We start from the raw sequence: 26,231 nt of genomic DNA on the forward strand, positions 1-26,231 counted from the left end.
TCTAAAAGCCACTTAAATAGAAATTTCAAGGAAAGTCGGTTTTGTGTTAAACATTATCTTATCAATCAAATCACAGCCGATTTTATTTCTATATTGCCAAGTTAAATCAATGTGGGAAAGAACCCGTTGTAGAATCTTGAGGAAAACCAGTGTCACTATCAACCATTGCATAATATTTTTGTTGTTGCTTTCTTTTTTGTTTAAAAATGACTAAATGTAAGCCAAATTCAAAAAACACCCCTCATAACCTTCAAAATGTGTTTTTGTTCTTCCAGTCCAGCTCCATCTGTTAGCGTGGAGCTGCTGCAGGAGGTGTCCATGTCTCGCTACATCCCTCATCCAGCTCTCGTGGTCTCAGTCACGCTCACATCGGTGCGCACGGAGACTGGCATCTCTTTGAAAGCACCGCAGCAGGTAACAACGACCCATTAAAACCCACGCTCACTGAGCTGGGACCAGAGGTATTATAATCTGTGTGTTTGTGTGTGTTTCCATGTCAGGCCTGCATGGCAGAAAGCATCATGTTGAATCTGGCTGGCCAGTTAATCATGCTGCAGAGGGACCGATCGGGGCCACAGGTACGAGACAAAGAGACGCCTGCCGTCAACAAGAAGCTGGTGAGTACAAACTTCTCTCTGTTTTTATTTTTCACTGAATACAATCCTAACCGTTTTTTCTTTTTGTCTTGTAGCTACCGTTCTGTCCCCCGGTGGTGCTGGCTCAGTGCGTGGAGAACGTGTGGACCACCTGTCGATCCAACAAGAAAAAGCGCCACCTGCTGGAGGCCCTTTGGTTGTCCTGTGGGGAGGCGGGAATGAAAGTTTGGCTGCCGCTGTTCCCCAGGGACCACCGGAAGCCGCACTCGTTCCTCTCCAGACGCATAATGCTGCCCTTCCACATCAACATCTATCCACTGGCGGTGCTGTTTGAGGACGCCCTGGTGCTGGGGGCGACCAATGAGACCGTACTGTACGACGGACTGCAGGGGTCCTCTGAGCCACTGGAGGCGCTGTTTCCTTATTGCACAGTAGAGAGAACCTCCCAGATCTACCTCCACCACATCCTGAGGCAGCTGCTGGTTCGCAACCTGGGCGAACAGGTTTGTTTGTTTTTACTTGATTCTGATTGGACCGCTGCATGGGAAAACTCTAGCCTGACTATCGCCTTCCTACGCAAATTCGCTCAATTCAAATCTCATTTCGGGTTTTCTCCCATTGACTTGGATTTCTCTTGTAGAATTTCTCTTGTGAACAGAAGGAGAAGTTGTGAGCGATGACATTGATTTCTGCGCCGTTATTGAAATGTAGTCTGACTGTACTTTTAGCAATAGCAATGGAGGAAGTGAACGAAGTCGTTCAGTCTGTACTGGCTCCCAAATATTAAATTAACATTAATAGCTGCCTCATTCAGCTTAACACGTCTTTCTTTGCAGGTAGGAATGGTTATTTAGAGTGCAGGGAATTTCCGGTAAGCTTCCCAGTGTCGAACTAGGGGTAGGCGATGTGAACATAGTTAAGTAAAACGTATTTATTACTTCTTTTTTTTTTATTAAATAACTGAATGGCTGTGAGTACATGACACAGCAACTACAACCCCATACACACAAATACTGATCTAGAAAATATATCATTTGTATTATAGTTCTTTAGGACAGCAGTCTCATAAAGAAGTGTGATTCTAATTTATTGATGCGCTCGTTAAACAAAGAACGGTGAAGGTAGAAAAATAATCAGTCCCGACAATACGGACAGTTTTGGGGGATTTTAAACATCATTAATGGAAATTTATTGTGACGAGGATAAACCAAAATTCTTATTATGATAAGAAATTTATCTCGATGAAGGATGAACGATACAATGAATGCCCACCAATACAACAAGCTTGCACAAGCCAGCCAGTCTGTATGAAGCAAAGTGTTGAATAAGGGATTATTTTTTACCAGGACTCATTTTTAAAATGTAATTTTTCCCCCTCAACTCCTAGGCTTTGATGCTGGCTCAGTCATGTGCCGCCCTCCCCTACTTTCCTCACGTCCTGGAGCTGATGGTTCACGTGGTGCTGGAAGAAGAGGCAACCTCACGGGAGCCCATTCCCGACCCTCTGCTTCCCACCGTGGCCAAGTTCATTACGGAGTTCCCCCTCTTCCTTCAGACCATCGTCCACTGTGCCCGGAAGACCGAATACGCTCTGTGGAACTACCTGTTTGCAGCCGTGGGAAACCCCAAAGACCTGTTCGAGGAATGCCTCATGGCTCAGGATCTGGACACAGCAGCTTCCTACCTCATCATCTTGCAGGTAAGAAAGAGGAGAACAACAAAACCAATCCCACTTAGACTAAAACGAAAGTTAGTATGTAATCACGGTTCTGTGAATCGCGGATGAAATAGAACTCTTTTTTTTATGTTTGCTCTCTCTTGTCACCTGCAGAACATGGAGGTTCCAGCTGTGAGTCGGCAGCACGCCACTCTTCTCTTCAACACGGCTCTGGAGCAAGGCAAGTGGGACCTGTGTCGGCACATGATCCGGTTCCTCAAAGCCATTGGCTCAGGAGAGATGGAGTCTCCGCCCCCAACGCCATCAACTCAGGTCAGACAATTTAATCAGATATAATATTAAAGTTTTCTTTAATTGTACTGTTTTTTTATTGTTGTTTTTTTTGTTTGGGTGGTTCTTTTAGTTTGTTTTTACCAAAATTTCGGATGATGTACATCTGAAAACATAAAACAGTGTTTACAGGAGTCCTGGAAATCCTTAAATGCTTGAATTTAACTGTGGGAAAGCTGTATGAACCCAGATAAAATATTCAGATAATTTGTGTTTCAAATTCATAACTCATGTGAAAATCCTTCCTTCTCCTTACTGTTTTAACTATTTATGACGATAAGAATCATGTCTTTATAAAGATGGACATGGAAATAAAGTAGACAGCATGATTGTTTCTTCAGGAACCCAGTTCAACCGGCGGCTTTGAGTTCTTCAGAAACCGCAGCATCAGCTTGTCTCAGTCTGCAGATTCCATCTCTACGGGAAAGTTCAACCTGCAGAAGACCTTCAGCATGCCCAGTGGATCGTCTGCTAAAGGGTACGGACCCAGTCTGGGTGTTAGCTTAGTAGCAGATGTTTACCTTTTACCATCCAGCTGTTGTCACTTCTGTGGTGTCTGCTCTCAGTCGGGACGTGGAGTGTGCAGAGAACATGTACATCGACATGATGCTGTGGCGCCACGCCCGCCACCTCCTGGAGCAAGTGCGTCTCCGTGACCTCGGGTGCTTTTCTGCCCAGCTGGGCTTCGAGCTCATCGGCTGGTTGTGCCGCGAGAGAAACCGCGTGGCGCGGGTCGACGACTTTGTTTCGGCTCTGAAGAAGCTCCACAAAGATTTTCTGTGGCCCTTCCCCGTCATCCCCGTGGGAAGCCTCAGCTCCCCTCTGAAGAACGGACGCTGTCGCAGCGGTGAGCAGACAGGAAATGTAGCTACGTTTAGCTTCCTCTTGCTCCTGTTGATGTTTTTTTTTGTTTGTTTTTTTCCTCGTTCCTCAAAGTGCTGAGCACGCAGCTGCTGAAGTCTCAGTCTGCAGACAGTCTGCTGAACAGCGACATGGACACAGCCCCGCCTTCCACCGCGACCGCCAACCACACCTGGATGGACGGGCTGGAGCAGAGCACCAAAGACATGGACACAGCCTCGTCTGCTCACTCCAACCAAAACTCACCGCAGACGCATGACGCCTTCCTGTCGCTGCTAACTAACAAAGGTAAAAATCTTTTCAGCCTGCTTTTTAAAAAAAAAAAAAAAAAAACAACAAAAAAAAACCCTCAGGCACAGACTGTTCATGTGTGTCTCTGTGTTCAGTGGAGGAGTACAGCGTCGGCTCGGCTACAGACCTCACGGAGACCAGCTCAGTGGTGGACGGCGACTGGACCATGGTCGACGAGAACTCCTCCACTTTGAGCTTGAGTCAGACCGAGCTGGAGCACATCTCCATGGAGTTGGCCAACAAAGGCCCACACAAGTCACAGGTGCAGCTCAGGTGAGAAGTTCAGATTTTTGTCTCATTTCTATTTTTTGTTTCTAGTTAAAACGTTTACGGGATTTAAACCAGAAGCTTCGTTTTGACATCCGTCCCTTAGGTACCTCCTCCACGTGTTCTTGGAGGCGGGCTGTTTGGAGTGGTGCGTTGTGATTGGCCTGATCTTGCGGGACGCAAACGTCATCAAGCAGGTGATCAGCTTCCTGGACTGCCCAGAGGTTCCTCCAGAGACTTCACAGAGCCTCCGAAACGGCTTGTTGGCCATTGATGCCTGGGCCTCCACTGACTGGTGGGTGTTCATGCAGCGGCCGCACCTCGTAGATTTAGTCATTACAAGTTACATATTTCACATTCAGACACATCACAACTACAATCTTCAGAGTATTTTGAGGAGTTTTAACACAAATTAGGGTATAACTGTAAAGAGGAAGAAAAGTTATATTTGCTAAGGCGTCATATAGAGTTAGTGCTGTATTTAATAATGTTATACTATTCTGTAATAAACTATTTGTATTCGTATTTTCTGGGAATTTATTCCAAGAAGTGCTGATATTAATTATAAATAATTTAATGGAGACAACTACAAATTTAATTATTATAGTTAAAGTTCCTTGCACTCCTAATTTTGCAGCCAGCTTTGCAAGTACAGTTTAGAAAAACATGGTGTCTTTCTTTGGGCATGTTCAAACAAAATCCATGGTTCCTGTAAAAACTTGGAGTAAAGGAATTAATTAAAATTAAACTTGTACATGTGCATAATCAAACTAGAGAGGGTATTCAATGCCTGTAAATATATTAATCACAGGTCTTAATTTTTTTTTTCACGGTAGGATTATTTAATGTATTTTATTTTTTCCATTAGGAAAAAACATCTTCATTGCCTCAAAGCCAGATTCACAGTTCTTCTTATGTTTGATTATGTTGTAGTACGTTCCCCTGATCATCCCCTGTATTTATAGCCTTTTCTGTCTTAAGTGTCATTCAAAGTGGCATTAAAAAGCCTTAAATTTGACTTGCTGAAACCTGTAGATATCCCGTTCCTGTTTTGTCTCACTAACCCGTCGCTCTCCACTCTCCAGCCTGGGGTACAAACCGTTTCTCAACCTGATCCAGCCGCAGCTGCAGCAGCTGCTGGACTCGACGGCGGAGCAGGTGCAGCCCGAGGCGTTCCAGCCTGCCAGCCAAAGCTGCAAGCTGGCCGCCTCTGAAGGCCCCGGCGGAGTCTCTGCACCGCGGCCCGAGGACAGCAGAGGGGGGCCGGCGCCGCTCGGCCTGGCGCTGCCCGCGCTCGAACCCGCCGGAGTTTTTTCCCGCCCTCCGCCTGAAGACTCTCCGCCTGAACAAACGGAGGAGCAGAGAGAGGAGGAGGGAAACTATGACTGCACCTTGTCCTGAACGCCAGGACCGATCCTGGGACTCCAACCTGTGAATTTTAGACTGAGGAAGCAGCAGCAGCTGCTGACTGGAATTAGATTTTGCATCAGCACGACTGCGCACAGAAAGTTCCTCTCCCTCCAGATTCATACTTCAGTCAGTATTATTCTATCTTTAAATCCGCCCTTTTATTCAAGGCGTACTGAGCTACCAGCTGGCCCTGACATTCTCTAGCATTTCACCAAAATGTCCTGTGTGGAAAAAGGTCAGCTATGTCAGTTTTTACTCCTTCTGGAGGTGTTTGGAAGCTGCAGGGCAGCACAGAAAAGCACCAGGCTTTTTTTTTCTTCTTTCATTCCAGTAAATTCAAAGAGTTTGAGCATCATGCTACATTACTTAGCAAACTGCAGAACAAAGCTTTGCTCAGAAACCATGAGATGTGTCTGAGCTTGCAGCACGAGGACTTTCATCCTTCCATACCTCATCATTTTACGATATTTTCATACCTTTTTAAATAACTGGACCAGCAGATTATTTTTCTACCAACTATCACTCTGGAGTTTCCCTTGTGAAAAAGAGTTCTGCGTAGGTCTGGTGTGTAGTATTGTCTCAGAAGGGAATCAGTGTTGTCCTGTTAAAGGTACCAGAATCCTGACTTCCCTGAACTCTGTTGGCTGTTTTCTCAAACTTTCATACAAGCAAACTGGGCATAAAGAAAAACCCAAATTAGCTTTTAGTAATAATAATAATAATAATCCTCATTCATCCAGTCACTGACGTGCTCTTAAAGCTGCTTTGTTTGCTCTGTTTCGATCAGTTTGTGGTAAATCCCTCTGCAGTGTTAACAGTGAGGCATCAGTGTAAACTAAAGGGAACCGATCTGACTCATCCTCTCCAGCGGTGCAGTGAGTTTGCTGCTCTCCCCGTGTTCGTTACGTATTAACATGATGGGCGGCTGTGATCACTTGGAACTGATTTTATGGTATTAGTCCTCATTATTGCGGTTTATTTATTGGCATTATAGCAGAGTGGAGGTTTGTTTTTATGACTGAGAATGAGCTTAAATAATCAGACTGGTGCGTTGGCTGTCAACCACAGGCACTAAAAGGGTTTCGGCAGTATTATAATGTGCAATGCGTTTGAAATGTTACTTAAGCTTTATGTTTTTACTTTCTCCACCTCCTTGTGTTTTCTCTTTAGCGTAGACCAAAACAGTCTGTAGGTTTGCTTGTGTTGAAATTGTCAGCGGTTTGTTTGTAAAAATCTCCCATTGTCAGAAAAGTGTGGCGGTGAATTTGAATCCAGGCCCGGCGGGCCCAACCTCCACAGCCACACTACGCTGCGACCTTTATCGCACTTGAAGACAGTAAAACTCGACGAACCAAAGACTCCAACGTCCAGAGGCCTTCTGTTGAAACTCGACAGTCGTTATGCAGAGGGAACCGAACCTCGAACCCATTCACCTGAACCAACGCCACTCGAAACTGATGCTGACAGAATCCAAGACGGTTTCCTACGGAAATGAATATTGCAGATGTTTTATGGTTGTTTTTTTTTCCCCTTTGCTGCAGGGTGACGGGGTGGACAGTCGGCCGTGGCTTCCTCCCTGCTGTGTACAGTTTAAAAGTATTGCCTGTTTGCTCTGAGGGACATTTTGCCTCTGGGGCGGCAGACTTCCTGAATGCAGTGTAAAGACGACTCTCTTGTACATTTTGTCTTTTCTACTCATTGTTCAGTTTTCTACTATGTTTTTTCCCGTGTACATACAGACCAATAAATTATTTTTAAAATGAATGTTTTGTCTTGTTGAACTCGACTCGACGTGCTCTACTTGGATACGTGACCAAGACAAAAGGGACAAAAATTTTAGGGAACATTGAACATTGCTCATCAGTCTCCAAATGTGTAAAAATAGAGACCTGGATCCCTGAAGATCTTTTCATAACAAATTCCAAATTTATATTTCTAGATTTTTTTTTTCTGCATTTGTAGTAAAAGTCTGAGTTTCAACATATTAATGTCTTATATTTAGGTCCCACAAATAATTAAACTCTGTTCTAACTTGGGGTTCAGCATAAGGCAGAACTGCCAGCTCAAATATGACCAGAATTTATAATTCTCTATATAACAAGTAGTAAAATTAATCCTTTGATTTTTTACATTTTTTTTTTTTATTGTGTTTTGTGGCTTAAAACACAAGATCCTGATTGGTCAGTCTGTTGTATGGATAAAACCCAACATTTCACACACATTGCAGTGCCTAAGCTGCTGACGGTCACACATTATACATTTCTACATTTTTCAGGGACATGCAGATTCCACGCAGGGCGCTTTCACCCAGAACCTTTTCACTACCAGCCACCATACTAAAATAAAAACACAAGCAAACAAAGTTAGAAGCATTTTAATTTCTGTACAAGTGCTACTTTAGTTCAACCATTTTGCATATTGTAAAATCTCCTCTTCTCAACAGATAGAAACCCAGTAAACCGGATCAGTCCCACAAAACAACATCACCGCTGACTGATGAGACTAACATTTGTCTTATTGGTGATGAAAAAGACCCATCGTCCTGTTAACATTCAGAACATTTATAAGAAAAAAAACCAAACATGAGCAAACAGTTTAGGTAGCAAAAAAACACCTTGAAATCAGTGACATTAAGACATTTCAGTGAGTACAGTTGATTTCTCAACCCGATATAGACACGATGACAATGAAGCTACATCCAAGTGAGAGGTTGTGCAGAATACAACACACACAGACTCCGTGCTTGGTCGGTTTTATTACCTCATCGGCTCTAATTTTAAAGCTCAATTTCTCAGGGAAACCTTTTTATTCGTCTTGCACAAGGCTTGTGGGCAGCTGTGGTCAAACAGTGGGAGCATCAGCAGCACAGGAGGAGGAGTCATCTCACAACTTTCATGTCCAACATTCTCGTATTTAATATCAAAACATCTTGAAATACTCTGGACCTCTGAATATGTTTACAGAAATCTCAACTAGGTCTAGAAAAATATTTTTCAGTAGATGTTTTTTCTTTAATACTGCACATGGACTTAAAACTATTCATTAAGTTAGTCCACGTTTGCCGTCTAAGTCCACCTACATCACATCTGGCGTCTAATTTAAACGCAATAGATGGTCACAAGGAGAAAGTTGTAATGTTACCCAAGACGTCAAATATCAGAAGCTGTTTCTGACTCATCAGAGGACAACACCAACGTTAACAAATCAACCTCATTTGGTTATTTTAATTGTCTATTTTAGCTTGCTTTTCCCACAACGTGACCTGATTACACAACATACAACTAATGTTTGAATGCCTTTTCAATACTCGTATGAAATAGTGAACCTCGTTTAAAACGGCATTACCTCTACCTGTGTGGGGCATGAAATCAGTTTCAATGTGTGTTTAGGATGATGGTGCAAAGAAAGGAGCCTTTGAAACAGGATCTTTCTTGTCTTTTTCTATGCTAATGTTCAACTTCAACTTTAGACAAATACAATGGCATTCCAGAAGCTTCCACTTTCTTTCAGCCAATTCCCCTTCATCTGAAGAGGACAGTTTGGGTTAGATCATTGAAAATTGGGCAAAGCTCCATGTTGCAGCTTGAAAATCATCCCAAACTTACGTCAATGCTTCTGGAATGGATACGCGGCGATTCCTTGTTTATCATCTGAATAGCAGCAGATTTACTTGAAAGCCAGAAAATCGTAGACTTTACCTATTTCAGCCAAGAATAGTAAGCAAGAATGCAGACAAAATTGAGCCAAATGATAGTGGTAAAACACAGGAGATTCGTCCAAATATTAGTAGGGTGTCTGCAATCCTTGAAAAAAATGCCTCAAAATAAACCCAAGCTTGTGCACCCACTTCCTGTTTTTGGAATTAACAGAATAATTACTTTGTGCTATCAGGTCACAGCAAAAAAAATAAAAAATTTAAAAAAAGACTTCAAATGCAACATGAAATCTTTAAACAAAAAAACTGAAGTACTGATAATGAATTTAGGTAAGTTTGTTAGTAAGTTTCAGGACTTTGTTATGATGAGGGGTAGAACAGAGCTTTAGCTGTTCCAGAGCAGCTGGGTAAAACTTTCAAGCACATCTCATTACGTTTCTATAAACCATCAAAATGTATTAATTTGTTGTATGTATCAATTCCTCAATTAATAGAATAAACTCCATCTGCTGCAGAATATTATGCGTTGCAGGAAGAAGTATAAAAACAACTTCAACATGAACCTAGGGGAGAGATTTTAATCTCCAAAATTGGCAAACCAACTAGAATCTCTAAAGTTTTCTGTGCATCCTTTGAAAGCAGAAAACGTAAGGCCTCCTTTTTCTGTCCTGCCATCTATTCTTCTTGAATGCAGCTAAATGAACAAAAATAAATCGCATTTCCCAAAGTTTCAATTTGAATCCGCCTCAGTTACACTGAAGGTGGAGGCAACAGATCAGTGCAGAATCTCTCTGAATGCACGACTCAGGAGATTCACATCATTTAGTTTATAGCGCTACAAAATCATCAGCTAAACATTAACATTTAATGTAGAACAGGTTCAATAACTAACGGTGTTGATCACTGTGTCTCAAGGTCAAAGCGGCTGTTAATAGCTGGGTTGTTGTTCAGACAGATGATCCTCCACATTTAGATGGAAACAGAAACAACTTAAACACCAAACATCGTACAGGCTTTCTTTAGCAGCACCCGTGGATTTTTGTTGTACATTCACACACACACCTTATGTCCTCAGAGCTTAATTATGGTCCGGTCACAGCAGGTTACTTTAAATTAACGACAGGATTTAAGATTCGCAAATGAAGGTTGACGGTCATTTTTTGATGAGGAGCTGCAACAAGCCGAAAAAAAATCCTGTGAATCTGTCTCGGCAAAAAGAATGAATCTGTTTGACAGAGAAATGTCAAGTAAGTCATATAATATTTATGGATTTTAACAAAATGCAATTACGCTGAATTATATTTGTTCCATAAAATATAAGGCTCATTTTCAGAAAGATAAAATTAAAAAGGAACATAATCTAGTTTCTTAATTTCAAGAATCTACAAAAAGTGAAAAATTTGCTGCATAAGAATTTAAAGTAATATATATATATATTTTAGCTTGAATAACTGTGGAGCTACTTATTAAAAGCAGCAATCCATAAAATAAAAAATTAATGAACAAATTGTGGTAAAATAGCAGTCCACTAATGTAATGAGCAAAGGTAATGAAATTAAAACTAAGAATGTTTTTGCTGTAGTGTTTCCTAATTAAATGTGCAAATTTGTATTAAGCTCGCTAAACTTTCGCCGTTCTATTAAGGAACTTAATTAGATTCTAACTAATTCCTCATTGCTTAGATTCATTTGGAGCCAGAAAAAGACAACAGAACAACCCAGTGGAACAAAACAAATCCAGTTAATGAAAAGAAAGTCACTGGAACTGCTGCAGACCCCATGAAGGCTAATCAGGTTTAAGAAAAGTAACGTTAAAGCAAGACGAAATGTCAATAAGCATCACTTCGGTGTGGAACAGAATGGGAGGAATACATTTTAAAAGAAAAATAAAACAAAGAAGGGATTCTCTTTCTTTCTTACTCTGTTAAGCTAGCCTCTGAATATCCCTTCTAGAGAACTTTTAGAAACACAGTTCTTTCTGATTTCGCTGCACACCTTTTAACAGCTTGAGCAGATATTAACATTTCTCATTTGAACTTGTGGATGTTGTTCGCATTAAATCTGCAGGACAGGAAGGGACAATAAGCAGTCTCATGGTTAGTCGTCGGGATTTGCAACATATATTTGACGGAGCGCACGATTAGCTTCTCTCTTTTTTTTTTTTCACTTTATAAAAATAAGCCGACGTGAGAGCAGGTTTGCGTCTCCCCGTCAAGACGGTACAGACATCTGCAGCCGATCCAGAGGCACGTTTAGTGTGACGGCAGCCCGGGAGGTTTGCTGGTAAACAGAGCGACTTACACGCGCGGTGTGATTCAGCGCTTGCGTGTGAGAGGGACGAAAGGTGAGGGCAGAAGAGTGAGAGTGTGGAAATCCAAGGCACAGCTGAGTACAAAAAGAAAAAGAAAACAAAAGAAAAATCAAACTTAAGACTCCTTTGTTTCGCTAACCCAGTAGAGAGCATGAGGCTTGTGGTGGCCTGAGCACCGATGCTGCTCAGTCAGTTGCTCAGCCCGCCGACACAGTGATGGAGGTCTCTCTCTCAGGCAGGGCGTCACGCGGGGCGGGTATTAGTGTAAAAGGCAGCAGATTTGCTCCCTGAGCTGTCTCAGTGGGCCGGCGCCGCTCCTCCGTTTCAGTAGCGATGTCCTCAGTACCGGTACATGTCGTAGGTACTGACCCAAGAGGAGGGGAAAGCCCAGATGGGAAACTTCCGGAGCATTTCCTCCAGCTGAGCAGTCCGTCGGTCTTCGCCGAAGAAATAGTGCGTCGATATGGCAACGGAGATCATCCCCTCAGGGCCGGCTGGGTCTGGTTCTGTGGGGGGCTGACGGAAAATAAAATCATGAGTCTCACTGCGCTGGTGTGGAGGGAGGAACCAAACCCAAACCTACAGCTTCATCATTACACTGAGCTGCTTGCTCTTTATTCTCTTTTTGTACTTAAAGATGACCTATTATGATGCCTTGAACAGGCTAAGGTAACTCTATCTCCATCACATCTTTTTGCACAAAATTCCTCTTTAATAATGAGATTTCAGTCTGCTCCTTTCTTCCTGTTTTGAGCTCCTTTCAGGAGGAGCTGTTTGGGGCTTCTGTCACTTTAAATTCAAATAAGCTGCAGCTGGCCACGCCCTCCAACTCAACGTTTACATTTGCATGTAAAAATGGCTGCAAACAATCTTTGACAAGCAGATGTAGAGCCTCCTGCACAACCTACAAGACTGCAGCAACTGGTTGGTTTCTGGATTGTAAGTCATGAACAAAGCACTTGTTTTTTCCAGCAGCCATTGCACAAAGCATACAGCGGTAAAACTAGCTGACCAAACATCCTGGAACTTCACTAGGTTGTTAGGTAACGGGCCGGGCTTTGCTCGGGTTGCTATGTGAGGGGCAGTGCCTGCTGATTTGTGACGTCACAGACACCACAAAATTTTAACTTATTGCCAGAAACTGCTGGATTGTTTTCTGAAAGCGCTCTGCCTGTTTTTAGAAGCAAAAAAATGCAAAATGTAAATTTTGCATAACAAGTCCCCTATAAAGACTTTCATGTGACAATAAATCTATGTGTTAACACACATTTTTCAGCATGAGCTAATCCCCCACAGTTTTGCTAGCTGAGGCCTTAAGAACATGCTTGGCAGAAATCCAGAAATATACAGAACTAAAACAGTAAGAACGTCCTCTGACAGAAAGTAGAACATCCGACTGTCAAACATGCAACACATTTAACAAATTACTGAGATCATGTTACTAATCTGAAAGGGGAGCTCTTTAGGTCTTCTGATTCAGATTTGGGTGAGAAAATTGATATACTGGTAACTCATTTCTTTTTACCACAGTGTAAAGTTGCTTCTGCTATTTCCTTTCAACATCAGGCAACATCCAGCTTAATAGAGCATCACCGCCACCAACTGGTAAGAAAGTGTGAACCAAATGTTGCCAAAAAACTTCCAATCAAGACATATATATATAGATATAGATATATATATATCTATATATATATCTACATATATATATATATACATATCTATATCTATATATAGATAGATATATAGCTGATATTTGAAGTCAAACCTTCAGGACTTTCTAATGATGTGCTAAAACAAAATGGAGGAATACTTTGTCTTAGACGGTACCTGTATTTCAAACCAAAAGGTCCATGTAGCGGCATCGAGGCCGTGGGAATAAAAGACAAAGTATTCTCCGTTCAGGTCAATCTGAGGCATCCCATCACCGAGAGACCAGGTAGACAGACTGGCTCCTCTGTGAGGCATCAGATACAGAGACATGTGGCTGGGCCCTGAGTGAGACATAAAGGACAAAAGGACACACTCTTACCTGAAACACTCACAAATTTCCAAAGAAATTCCTGAATATTTTGTTAACACCTTCTCGAGTTCAGTTCTTCACTCTAATGTGCTTTTCACCTTTGACGCTGAAAGTCATCTTGACAGTTCCCCAGCTCGTCTCCTCCTTGGACAAAAGGCTGAAATCCACCGGAGAACCAGGAGACACTTCCGGGGCGGGAAGGTACCAGTTCTTCCTGCAAACACACCAAAGCGCTCTGTGGAGTCGAGCCGAAAACAAGCGGTGTGCGGTCAAGTCTGTCGCTCTGACCTGCTGAGGAACTTCACAGGCAGGAACCAGGGGTAACCGCAGAAGGGCCGGTCCTCTCGGCAGCGGGTTCGGATGCTGTCGTTGATCTCGGGGATCTGAGGAGTGATGTGCTGGACTGCGGTGAAGTCGAAGCTGTTGATCCAGATGCCAGAGTCTCTGCTCTCCACCTGGCCCTGCAGGTTGTGGAAGGTCCGAGTCGTATGCTGCAGAGAGACGGCGTTGCAAACCGGGGTGGAGAGTTTTATAGTGCAAATAAAATTTGTCCTGTCAGTAAAAAAAAAATATATATATTATCTGTAAACAAATTTGCTTTGTGACTTTAGAACCTGCAGGAATATCCTCTTTGGCCGTGGGGTGTTTGGATTCCCGGAGTAAGGAAAGAAGAGGCCGGCCGACACCAACAGGAACGTAACCACGAACACGGAGCCCAGAGCTGCCAGGATCCACTTAGTGCTCCTCACCAGATAGACAAAATGCAGCTGAAAAAAGGAAATACGTGCAGTAAAGTAAAACCAACATCCCACACAATCTTCTAAAAGTCACTTTTAGAAATGAGGGCTTATTTAAAGCAAATTAAGTAGAAATGTAAGATTTTCTGTTTGGAAAATAAAACAGATTCTTCAGTTAAACATTCTGGATTTCTGAATGAATACTTACAAAGTAAGAGGAGAGGATAACGATCGCCAAAGTGACCAAAGAGGCCATCACCACCTCAGGGGGGATCTCCGTGCCACTGCGGCCCATGATGGGGGTGAAAATCTCAAACACCACCCAGAGGAGGAACATGAAGTGGACATAGGGAAGCGAAAGGCCCAAAAGATACAGGCCGCTGTACTTCAGTGATGCTCCTGGAGGAAGAAAAGCTGTTTGTGAGGAAGTTCAGCTGCCTTTTAATGTCTACATCCAAAAACCAGGCTGATTTTTTTTTTTTATCTCAGTTGCTTCTGTAGACCTTAATAAAAAACGACATCTCAGTTTGTTTCATTTTTTTTCAAGACAAGTTCTGGCACCATTTACATAAACAACACCCTTCTGCAGACAACATCTCTCATAAATGCAACATCAACTTGACTAAAATGTTGACAAAATGTTAAAAAAAAAAAACATTGCAAGATTGAAAAAAATTAATAAATAATTTTGTGCTTAAATATCGGCAAAACGAGTTGCAAATGTTTACCTCTGTGTTTAAATTCCTTTGTCAGCAGAAGCCTGGTGACCAGGGGGAAGGCCACCATCAGCATGGGAACGTAGGCTGAACACAAACCCCGCTGGGTGAGCCACACCAGGCTGCAGCACCAGAGCAGCAAGCTCACGTCAAAATACAGATCGCCCAGCTCCACCAGACGGACGCCCTGAGTGACACACACACACACACGATGCTCAGCTCTGATGTACCAATTCACACCGAAGAGGTTGGAAAAATGTGAAGGCAGTTTTGGTTCAGAATGTTCTCTTCACTGCCACTTAAAAAACTCTTAAGTTTTTTTTCTTTTAGCTTAAGAGAGTTACTGGCTGCAGAAACTCATCGCTCGGCACGCTCAGAACCCTCCTCGCTCGATCTTCCTCAATTTCGCCGAGAACATTTGCAAGAGAAACAAGTGGTGGATGGAACATTGCAGGAAGGAATTGTAACTAAGGTGTAAGAATCAAAAGAGAGACGTTGCAGACCGATCTGAGCTGAACAGGAATATTTAAGTAGCTATTCAGTGAGTTATAAATGATTGGTAATATTCATCATAATCATCATTATTGCTAATATTGCTTTTACTTTATTATTACCATTATTAGTACTAATAGTAGCATTATTTTATTATAATCAGTGATGTAAAACTAAGAGTTTTTATGTATTTATTTATTGTTTTTTTCTAACTATGTAATGCTTTTTTTAAAATTTCTTTTTCATTTATGAACCATATCAAGACTCCGCTGCACATTTGGTTTTGCTTCTGCCTGTTCACCTAATTTTAATGCCTTTAAAAAAAGAAAACATAGAGCTATCTGAAAACTCACTCCGTAGTATAGGTTTTTGGCCAGTGTGTGAATGAGAATCATTTTCCCGGTGGCTGCAGCTCCATACAGGCAGATGGCAGCATAAAAGTGAGTGTACCAAAACATGGAGCGTCCCAGCAGAGTGATCAGAAGAGCAACAATGAGCACCAACAGCAGAGTGACGAACCAGCCCAGCACCGCTACACCAGTGGCACAGGCCAGGTCCCGAACATAACGCCCGCCTTAAAAGAGATTTAGATAAATAAAAATAAAAAGAAGAGAAACACAAATGGGAAGGAATGACAGAACGTTTCATCCACAAGAGATAACTAGACCTGCCTCGATTGCCGGGCAGAGACGCCTTCTTGGCTAGATACAGGAAGGTGGCTGCAGCAACCATGTAGTTGATGATGGTGCCAACGCGAGCTGGATAGGCAACGGCAATCACCCCCAGCAGGTCAAAAAACACCATGTTTCCATGGCGATACTCTGAGGAGTCTGCCAGCTTCTCTGACATTGCCAGGTGCTTCAAAACAGCCAAGATGTTGTCACCTAGAAGCAGGAGGAGCGTACAAAAGAAGTCAGCTCACAATCCAAACAGATAGTGTAGAAGTCCATGTATGTTATTTTTGAAAAGAGGCAAATTAGTTTTCGGTAAAAGCTGAGCAGAGCATCTACTTTATAGCATAGATGTTCACTGCATTTGGTCCAGTTAAATGAAAAAACACATAAAAACGGTCCAGATTGTGGTTTAGATTTCTCTCCTCTTTACTCCACATAGGAGGTCTGAAATAAGTGAAACCCATTAAAGAGGTTTTCATGTGTCTTGTTAATCATTCCTGTGTTGATTTGATCCTAAGACCTTAATGACTAACCAAGTTCCCCTTGATTATTTCCACAATGTCATTCCAGTAGAAATGAAACCATAAACTCTGACTCTTCTGTTCAAATTGCTGCAGCTCCTAGAAAGTAATTATTTTTTTTAATCAAATCAAAGGTTGTTTTGTAATTAATAACTATGTATAAAGTCATAAAGGATGAATACATTAATACGTTTCATGTAAATCAAACCAACTTGGTCACCTACGAAAAAACGCTGCTACAATCCTGCAACTTTCCTGAATATGCTCCGTGAATATGAAGCTGTGCAAACCACAGCTTCATATCCACAAACTAGATTCATTCTGAAAAAAATAACACTTTCTCACATAAAGGTTTTAAAATCCCTCAGATTTACCTAAAAAAATAAACGGAGAAAACGAGCCCGCGCAGGAGGGTGAAAACGCATGTGGCGTTGATTATATTGCGCAACAACAGCACATCAGCTGATTTATGAGACAACAAAAAGTCACACAGTTTAGCAGACTTCTGATTACATCATGAAGAAGTGTGTGTGTGTGTGTGTGTGTGTGTGTGTTTGATACTTGTAATGGTTTCCGTTATCCTGCACTGCCACGCAGTCGACATGCTCGACCCGCAACCACGCATTTGAAACAAAGCTACATTGTTCTTTCGCCTGGTGGGCTCGCTGTGGCCAACAACTGAGATTACAACATTTTCTTGCTCCTTTAGCTCTCTCTCTGTGTACCTGCAGCCACAGCTTCTCTTTCTCAGTTGAAATAACCGAGACTACAAATATAACTATACCTTCGAAAATGTTCATTTTAATCACTTAAACACGCTTCTACAGAAATGTATTAGAAGAAACGCAGATCCATTTTAACGACGACTACAGAACATGAAAGCACTTCCAGCTGTCATGTTCTGTTGTTTCAAAAAAAAAAAACACAAGCTAGCGGTGCATCATCCTAACCCTTCACATTCTAGAGCTCTTGCTCCTTCACGCACTAAAAATACACGCCTGCTCTCTCCGAAATCTTAGTTTCCTCTCTCCAATAATTTATGCCTTTCAAGCTGAGCTGTTGTGTGGAGGAAGAGAGGAAGATGCTCAGTGGTTGCTGAGAGAGATGGGATGGAGGCCAAACTTCTTTGGCCTTTAGTGCTGACTGGCTGCATTTTCTGCTAAGTAAAAGCCGAACAAGTCAGCAACACAGAAGCACAAAGTAAATGAGGTTTGTATCTTTTAGATTCTCAGAGGAAGACATCAGAAGTTAGGGGCAGCACAAATGAGCTGGAGCGATTTATCATTATAAACAGTTTTAAAGCCACCAAATCTACTAGCCTGAGAACGTATTATTGGCTATATTTTTGGATGGATAGAGGTGAAATCAGATCCATACCGGCTCTCTGGATGGAGTCGGTCGGGATTCTGTTGGCCGTGTCGTATTTGGTGTGATAGATAAAACCGTTTTCAATGAACGCAAGATCGATGCCTGCAAGAAAAGAAAAGGATAAAAATCAACAAATCCAACTGGAGCATTTGAAAATGTATGAGCTTTCATTGACTTCACAGATCATCTAGTCCTGCACTGTGGCTGGTCTTACCTGGGATGTTTCCGAAGTCCCTATAAATGCGGAAGTCCGTGTCGGAGGGAATGACACCGCTCTGAAAGACCTCCTGTCCGACCACCGAGGCGAAGGGATGTTTGGCCGCATCAACGTAAGCCTGGACGAGCCACGGGTTCTCCGGCCCTAACGGTAAGAAACCCAAGATCGTCTGTTTTTGTTGCGTCAATTATTGAGGATCCACTTTGCTACTCTAATATGGCAAAAATTATAGTAAATTTAAATTTAGTTTAAATTGACATAATGTCTTTTAAAAACATAAATATTACCTATTAACCATTAAACCAAAATCTTTGTTTTTCCCTTTTCCCTTCTCATAATTTTAGACCTTGAATAACTAAACATGTGGCAGACTTACTGCAAATGAGTTTAAGTCATAATGTCGCCCGGGAAGAGTATTCACCTAAACCTGAACTTTTTCATACATTGTCACAATGTAACGACAAACTGCAATGTATTGTAATTAATGGTGTTTGTAAAAAAAAAAAGAAATATGAATGACAAGGATGTTTAAGGAAAACTATACACAATTTTTTTACATTTCTGGCACATTTGTGCTAAATTAAACCCATTACCATCAATCGCTTTCAGAGTCACCTAGTTAGTGAATAGGGTTCACCTGTGTGTAATTTCATCCATGACTCTGCTAAAGAAAAGTCAAACGGCATGATACTACCACCGCTGTTTGTTCATTATTTTCTCCAGCAAACCTCTGGGGTTCACAGAACAGATAGATTTACATTGAGATTAAATTACACACAAGTTTACTCTTCACAGACTAAGTGACTCCTGAAGGCGACTGGTTCCACTGGATTTCATTTAAAGGTGTCAGGGGAAAGTGGGATTTCTTTTTATATATTGTAAAAGTATGTGCTGCCTAATATTTTTAAAATAAAACCTTTCTAAAATACATTAAGGCTTGCAGTTCTAAAGGGACACAATATGGAAAAGCTCAGAGAAAAGAAATGTTAGAATAAAGAAAGAGCAGCACAAATACATGCATGCATATTTCAAACACTTCATAAATTGGAAGAAAATCATCAGTTTCTTAAGTATGAATCTTTCCATACCTGTCTGGAAAACAACTTCCTTGCCGCCGACGCCTGCAGCCTCCAAGTTAATGAAAGCACGAACTTGTTTGGCCCAGGGATGCTGGGTAATAAAACCATGACTGGCCTGAGATAAAAAATAATTTACAAGAGGGAGAGATAGAGTATAAGTGAGACAAGGATGACAAAACGCGGCCAAATAGCTTAGAGTTGGTGCCAAGTTTTGCCACTCGTGTTGACCATTCCACCTGCAGGACATTTTCCTCGGCCCCATTGAAGAGGAAGACAACGCCGTGATGGAGAGGAGTGGACTGGTTGGCCAGAGCGTGGAGGACTTCCAGCATCACAGCGCAGCTCACCGCATCGTCACTGGCACCTGAAACGAAAAGAAGAGCTCATGTACTGCAGGAACAAAACCAACCAGGCAAATGTTTATACCAGAAAACAAATCCAGGAAGCCCTTCATTAAAAAAAAAAGAAAAAAAAAAAGGATGCAACTGTATACCAGGCAAATAACTTGTTTGACGAGAGACAACAAAGATGGGAGGTGATAACTGAGACGAGCGGGACAAAGACATGGCCAGAACAAGTTCGGCTAAAACATAACATATGGTCATCAGGAAACAAAGGAATCAGAGTCAGAGCAGGAAGAAAGTGAAGCAGCATGTGACAAGAGCGTGTGATTCAGACAGATTAGACCGACTAACAGTAAGGAACAAAAGTTAAGAAGTAAAAGGGAAACAAAAGTGAAGTAAAGATCAGATGCATCATGTGCTCCAGCTTTCTAGAGTGAATCTGTGGGTTAGGAGGTGGAGGCAGGGTGAAGCTGGTCAACTGAATGTCTGTCCTGCTTTCTGCTCCTGCCACTAATTTATTGCTCCTCATTCCAGAGAAGCTCTGTGCTCTACTACACAGATACATGAAACAATGTAGTAAATGGTTCACGTGCGTGCACTGCCTCTTTGTTAATCTTTATTATTATTAGAAATCCCAGGGTATCAGATTTTGTGGACTGTGTGTTCCTGATGTATATTTATTTTTCTGGCCCACACCTATTGGACGTATCCCCCCCCCCCCCACACACACACACCAGCGAAGTTGTGTTGATCTAAGAAACTATTGTTTCTTCAACTTGCTCAGAGGGTGTGGAGGGAAAAATACTGCAGACTTCCTGCCTGGTAACACCTCGATTTCTCTCCACACTCAGAAAAAGGAGTGAGGTTTTCTGATTAGATGAACCTCCATACATCCATCGTCTTTACCTGCTTATCCTTCGAGTGTCAAGGAGGTTAGTGGAGAGGAGACTGCAGTGTCTATCTCCCAAAATATTGGAAGAAGATTACTCTAAATTTGGGTGGTCTGTATATGGTCTGTGCACAAAGAAATCAGAGGGTTTTTTTTCATATCATGCATTGAGTCTCCATAACTATAAATAATCTGTCCTAGTAGTATCTGGCCTTTTTCAGTAAAAAAGCTAATAGATGCATACCAAACGTGCTTTGGCATAAGGCATGTGCAGCTCAGTGCTAACATATAAGCACAGCGGTTAGTTTGGAGGCTTTTATTGTAGCACAGCAAGTTAGTAACCTAGAACTATCATTAAGTAACACATAGGCCTGTCATAATTTTGCTGGATGATAAATTGTCCTACAAATTATTGTAATAAAATATAATGCTGTTTTGGCACCATTTTCAAGTAACATTCTGAAAATGCAAGTACACCCTCTCAAAGATCAATAAGGAAAATTCTAAAAATATTTAATACCGGAACTGGGAGACATTTTAGATATCCCAACTAAACAAACAACTGAAACAACAAATAAAATGGATACTGAAGTCTCTGTACACAAACCCGGCTTCAAAAAAAGGGGCTAGTTGAAACTAATGCGCCAGACTGAAGCCCTTTGTCAACCGGTTTTTGGCAGAAAGAGGGAGAGAGACAAGAAAAACAATCGATCATTCAAATAGAAAGTATCAAGCTTGTTTTAAGTTATTATGCAGTTATGTGATTAATTTCGGTTATTGCAACAAGCGTAATAATACATAAATGGAGATAAGTAGATATTTGGATATGTGAGGTTTATTTATGTTTTGATCAGTTTAGATATTTAAATAAAAATGAAAAAATAAAATACTACGTAAAAATTTCTGAAATTTTTGTTCTACCACTCATTCCCAACCCTGGATCTCACATCCCTATTTAAGAGGACGGGATATGAAAACTCCCGAAAACCCCTCCTTAATCTTTAGGTGTGTCTCGTTAATCAACGGACATTTTTAATCACACATTAGTCTCGCAACGTAGAAGTGCGCTGAGGCAGGACGGATTACTGAGCAAAAGCTTTTTACACCCCGACGGTCCTCAATAGATCGGGTTTAAAAGGGATCGGCAGGGACCAAGTAAAAGATGTGTATTTTTTTTATGCATGTCTGACTGTGCTAATGTCCGTTTCCCATTAGTGCTGGAAAGAAAACAGACCAACTAATGAGTTTGTACCTGGGCTGTTGGCCACGGTGTCAAAGTGACAGTTGGCGAGCATGAGGTGCTGGGCTCCACGTTTGGGCTCGAGCCTCACTGCGATGTTGGTGACGCGGTCGTAGTAACTTGTGAAGCCTCCTAGAAAGTCAATGGAGAAGGAACCGGTGGGGCGCTGGACGTCCACGGTGACCTGGTGAGGCCCCGCTGCCGTCCTCGCCCGGATGTCCTCTATCTGCTCCAACAGGTAGCCCACCGTCAGGACCTCGTTCTCCTGGCTGCCGACGGGCCGAGGGCCGACGCTGGTGATCTGCTCCAAGTGTTGCCTAGAATAAAAGAGGAACAAGAGAAAAAAAGAGAGAGGTCACAATCAGGCATGAAAGGTCAAACTACTGCTCAGCTTGCTGAAATAGTGGCAGACCCACCCTGTGTGTGTTTGTAACATAAACAACCAGAAGCAAACCGTTTAATCCAAGCTGCGTCTGACTCAACATTGTGCATTACGACAGAAAAAACATCCTAGAAACCATGGAAGGATCTCCTCACTCGCTATGAACCAAACAGTTAACTGATTCTTGTTCATCTCCATGATAAACTATGAAACAGAGGCACCCATCATAAAAACAACTGGTTTTGAAATCAAAGTTAAAAAACAATTACGTGAGCTACATCCCGATTTGCTTCGATCTGATTATGGCAAGACTTATTTCAATATAAACAAGCCAAAAAGTAACGCTAAAATGTTCATACGTACAAGGAAATGGAAAACTTGGTGTTTCTACTTATATTTTTGCCTAAACAAATAATGGTGGCTCTGTCAGACTCTGCCCACACCTGTACAAATCCTCCCAGATACAAGCAAGTTCATTTGCTGCACCTACAAATAAACCTCCCTCATCAAACCGGGGGAAGTGAAATGCCATATTTCAATCATTTCTACAAGCAACGCGTCAGACGTTGATGTTACAGTTGCTGCCATGTGCTCTGCAGCATTTTAACAGTCCACATTATATAAACCGGGACTTCCAGACTGCAGACGAAGAAGTTCATAGCTCTAAATCACTTCACAGGCAGCACTAATTTATGCAGCGAGCAGCTAAATGATGGCAAATCCTTCTGCCCAGCACTTTTAAAAAGCTCAACCCCAGCCCTGCTGACCTCAGATTTTGTGCAATAATCCCTGCAGCCCTCCCCACCCCCTTCTACATGGGGACTAAAAAACTGGACAGGGAGGCACTTTGATCCTTTAATCTGAAAAATGTCACAGCTGCTTTTAATAAGCGAGATGTTTAACATGAAACAAAAGACAACAGCTGAAACATTCAGACAGGACCAACAGTGCTTTACAAAAGTATTCACAACCCTTTAACTGAAATGATTAATCATTTCAGAATTACTGAAATGATCGCCTAATTGTTTTTTTCTTACTTTTTTATTTCCTTTATTTAACCAGGTAAACCCCAGTGAGATCTGGATCTCATTTTCAAGAGGAACCTGGGCAGAAGTCTGTTAACTGGAATATAATGACTCAAAATAGGCAATTTACACACACAAAAAAAAATCATTAGCAGTAATTAAGCCAAAACACTTTTCATTTAACATAAAAACACCTTAGTCTGCAAATATGTTTCAGCCAAAAACTCCACAAGTGGAATAGTTTTAGCTTCACCCTAAAGTCACTAAAGGAATGCTATGCTGTTGTATTTCAGGCAATAAAACTTTTATATTCTTACTTAAAAACAGGATTTTTTTTTTTTGCATCATTTAACATATTTCTAATGTTGCACAGAAAGTCTTAGGTGGTTAAATGAAAAATTTGTAGAATGTTTTTTGATTCGATTAATCATCAGAAGAATATAATATATAGTAGTCGTTAGTTGGAGTCCTAAACTAGAACCACAAATTTCAGCATAACTTATTAGGGTTTGCTGTACTATTACTACTAACAGAGCAGTACTTCATTATGGAGCAGAATAGAAAGGATACATTTGTATTCAGGTCTCGCTCAGTAGAAACAAAATTCGGTGCAACAGCAAAATCTTTCCGCGAACGTCTCTTCCAAGTTTGCGTATCTACAAAATAGCAGTCAGATTATGTGGAGATCATCTGTGAATATAATTTTCAGGTCTTACAGCAGATTTTTTTTTTTTTTTTTTAAGTATTTCAGTCTGGACTTTAAATGGATCCTTCTGCCACATAAATCTGTTTTAATCTAAACTCTTCAATCGTAGCTCTGGCTGCGTTTGTCCTGCTTCAAGCCACTGCAGCTGCAATTCTCTTGAAGTCAATGTTCTTTAAGGAATGTCCTGTTCTCAGCTCCATCCGTCTTCTGTCAAGTTTGACAAGATTTCCTGTACCTGCCGCAGTAAATCACCCACACAGCGTGATTCCACCACCGTGTTGCTGGTGACGGGGGAAGTGTGTTCAGCGTTACCTTTCTTCCCTGCATAACCTTTGTCCACATTTGCTGCGTCTCCTACGAGGCTTGTTGCAGCATTTAAAAACAGGATTTACTCCTGTTCTCTTTATTCAACTGCTTTTTTCCTTTGCCATAACCCCAGATTTTTCAGAAAAACAAATGTCTTGTCAAAATATCCCCTCATCTAAAGCGGTGAAATTGAGCAGCTCCTCCAGAGTTACTAAGAGCCTCTTCGCAGTTGTGACCAACTCTTCCGATTTCTGATTAAAAGTGATTTTCAAAATGGTCCAAGCTTTTTGGGGGATACTGTTTTGCCACCTAGCCCTACTTTAAACATTCCAACATATTTACCTCGGAGCTATCAATTGTGCTCCTTTGTCTTTCATCTAGTCTCCAGCAAAGATCCACACAACAGCTATACTAATACTGAGAACTAAAGGACAGAAAGACAGACTGCATTTACAAAACATGTTACCCTGGAATGCAGTTGGTTGCGCCACAATTAATCCAGGAGTATTACAATAAAGTGGGAGAGGTAGACACCAATGCAAGAAACACTCTCCAGATTTTGTTTGTAATAATACCGATAATAGCAAAAAAATTTGTAATTCTTTCACGCATCATTTTTCTTATTTCAAAATTACGCACTACTTTTGTTGGTTTATTGCCTATGTCATGATACCAATAAAATACAATAAACATATTAGATTTTCAGGTGTATTGCAAGATAAAATGATATGGATACCTTTGCAAGGCTTTATGTGTGCTCGCATTTAGGTTATACTGTTTAGTATTAATTAAATAAGCTGTGAAGAATATGACTTTTGCAGTTGCTAAATATTTGATGTTTAGCAATGATTTCAAACGCCACCTATTATATTTCACTCCTATTACTGGCAAAAATACTTCCTGCTTATATGACCAATCTTCGGGTACATCTGACAGATGAAATTAAAGGGCTGTTTCATATTTTTTCTGCCCCGTCTGAAGCCCTTTTACCCTGTAAACACCTGTCCTCTCTTCTGCAGCTAGAAGGTAAAGGTGGGCCCGGAAGAGAGGATCAGCAGCACTTTCTGAGGTAGGTCTTTTAACTCGAACAAGAGGAAATGTTAACTTTATTTAAACATAAATATGACCTGGAATAAGCAGCAAACACACCTTGCTCTCTCCGCGTTAAACTCTCCACTCGGCTTCCCGATGACAAGCTGCTGCAGCGACAAATGAACGAGTCCCCACAGCAGCAAAACAAACCCAGAGAGCAGCGCAGCCGCCAGTCCTTCCTGCATTAAGAGCAGCCTCACTTCGGGCTTCCTCTTCGGGTCGCCGCTGTAGCCGTTATCCTCACAGTTCCCGCCACAGGCTCCATCTCCGTCCCCCGCGCCGTAGCGCGGAATCCCGGAGGGTTTTATTCTCCGGACTGCCGTATCGCTTTCCATTTTTTCAACCAGCAGTTCATCTGCAGCGCACCGAAGCAATTTCGCTTGGACGACCGACGGATCGCAGTGTGGGACAAATCGAGCGGAGGGGGAGGGCGGTGCATGAATGCGCATCAAAATGAGGCACACACTACTCCTACTGTACGAAGGAGATAACAATAAAAGACTAAACACTATCAAGTTCTGGCAAATGGTAAGATACTAAAAATCTCACTTCAACGTAAAATAAATACTTGGTGTTCTGTATAAACAAAAAAACACTTAATTCCACAGTGGGGAAGGTGTGTTAGTTTTCCACCACAAATTTGGTGAGACAATTTTGACCTCTTCAAAGTTTGGCATATACTATCTTAAAACCTAACTCTGCTTTTAACTTCTGCAACTTTATCCCTGACCTTTCTAGTTTGTTCCTTGACCTTCATGTTAAAGATCTTTGTCTAAGTTTGTTGTTTTCTAACAAACCTCTGAGATCTTCTCAGGAAAGCTGTGCTTATTCTGAGATTCATTTATACGCAAATGGGCTCTTGTTTTCAAACGAGTTGAATTGTAGCAATTTGGTTAGTACACGACAATTAAAGGTAACAATGTAAAATGAAACACATATCCATAGGAATGCAAATTATATTTTCTGAATTTTGTTTGAAAAAATTACAAAAATACCTTTATATGTCACAGATATGAGCTACTTTG

At 41.6% G+C, this 26,231-nt stretch overlaps 2 protein-coding genes across 3 annotated transcripts in view; one reads left to right on the forward strand and one right to left on the reverse strand.

The window, feature by feature from the left end:
- The window catches only part of ric1 (RIC1 homolog, RAB6A GEF complex partner 1), a 28,391-nt gene extending 21,194 nt beyond the window's left edge, over positions 1–7,197 (forward strand). For both annotated transcript variants that reach the window (XM_044096247.1, XM_044096248.1), the window contains exons 17-27: positions 276–414; positions 501–617; positions 692–1,099; positions 1,984–2,295; positions 2,428–2,586; positions 2,946–3,082; positions 3,171–3,451; positions 3,541–3,753; positions 3,852–4,029; positions 4,130–4,318; positions 5,109–7,197. In XM_044096247.1, coding sequence (XP_043952182.1) covers positions 276–414; positions 501–617; positions 692–1,099; positions 1,984–2,295; positions 2,428–2,586; positions 2,946–3,082; positions 3,171–3,451; positions 3,541–3,753; positions 3,852–4,029; positions 4,130–4,318; positions 5,109–5,424 — 2,449 coding nt within the window. In that variant the 3' untranslated portion in view covers positions 5,425–7,197. The remainder of the gene's footprint in view (positions 1–275; positions 415–500; positions 618–691; positions 1,100–1,983; positions 2,296–2,427; positions 2,587–2,945; positions 3,083–3,170; positions 3,452–3,540; positions 3,754–3,851; positions 4,030–4,129; positions 4,319–5,108) is intronic.
- Positions 7,198–10,524: 3,327 nt separating this feature from the next.
- LOC122819490 (endoplasmic reticulum metallopeptidase 1) lies at positions 10,525–25,733 on the reverse strand. Its single transcript, XM_044096253.1, has 15 exons — positions 25,264–25,733; positions 21,708–22,012; positions 19,459–19,586; positions 19,232–19,337; positions 18,141–18,287; positions 17,936–18,028; positions 16,035–16,247; positions 15,717–15,937; positions 14,884–15,058; positions 14,364–14,554; positions 14,033–14,185; positions 13,707–13,909; positions 13,517–13,632; positions 13,226–13,389; positions 10,525–11,914 (listed from the first exon to the last, which is right to left on the reverse strand). The coding sequence occupies exons 1-15, from the start codon at positions 25,653–25,655 to the stop codon at positions 11,738–11,740; spliced, it is 2,784 nt and encodes a 927-aa protein (XP_043952188.1). The 5' UTR covers positions 25,656–25,733; the 3' UTR covers positions 10,525–11,737.
- Between the last annotated feature and the right edge of the window lie 498 nt (positions 25,734–26,231).

The sequence above is a fragment of the Gambusia affinis genome, linkage group LG17 (assembly GCF_019740435.1).
Source record: "Gambusia affinis linkage group LG17, SWU_Gaff_1.0, whole genome shotgun sequence".
Taxonomy (NCBI): Eukaryota; Metazoa; Chordata; class Actinopteri; order Cyprinodontiformes; family Poeciliidae; genus Gambusia; species Gambusia affinis.

Coding starts and splice junctions, on each gene's coding strand:
- LOC122819490 (XM_044096253.1), bottom strand. CDS start 25,655: ATGCGCATTCATGCACCGCCCTCCCCCTCCGCTCGATTTGTCCCACAC. Junction 14,186..14,363: donor TTATCCTCTCCTCTTACTTT/GTAAGTATTCAT, acceptor TCCTTTTTTCAG/CTGCATTTTGTCTATCTGGT. Junction 13,910..14,032: donor CAAAGAGGATATTCCTGCAG/GTTCTAAAGTCA, acceptor GTCTCTCTGCAG/CATACGACTCGGACCTTCCA.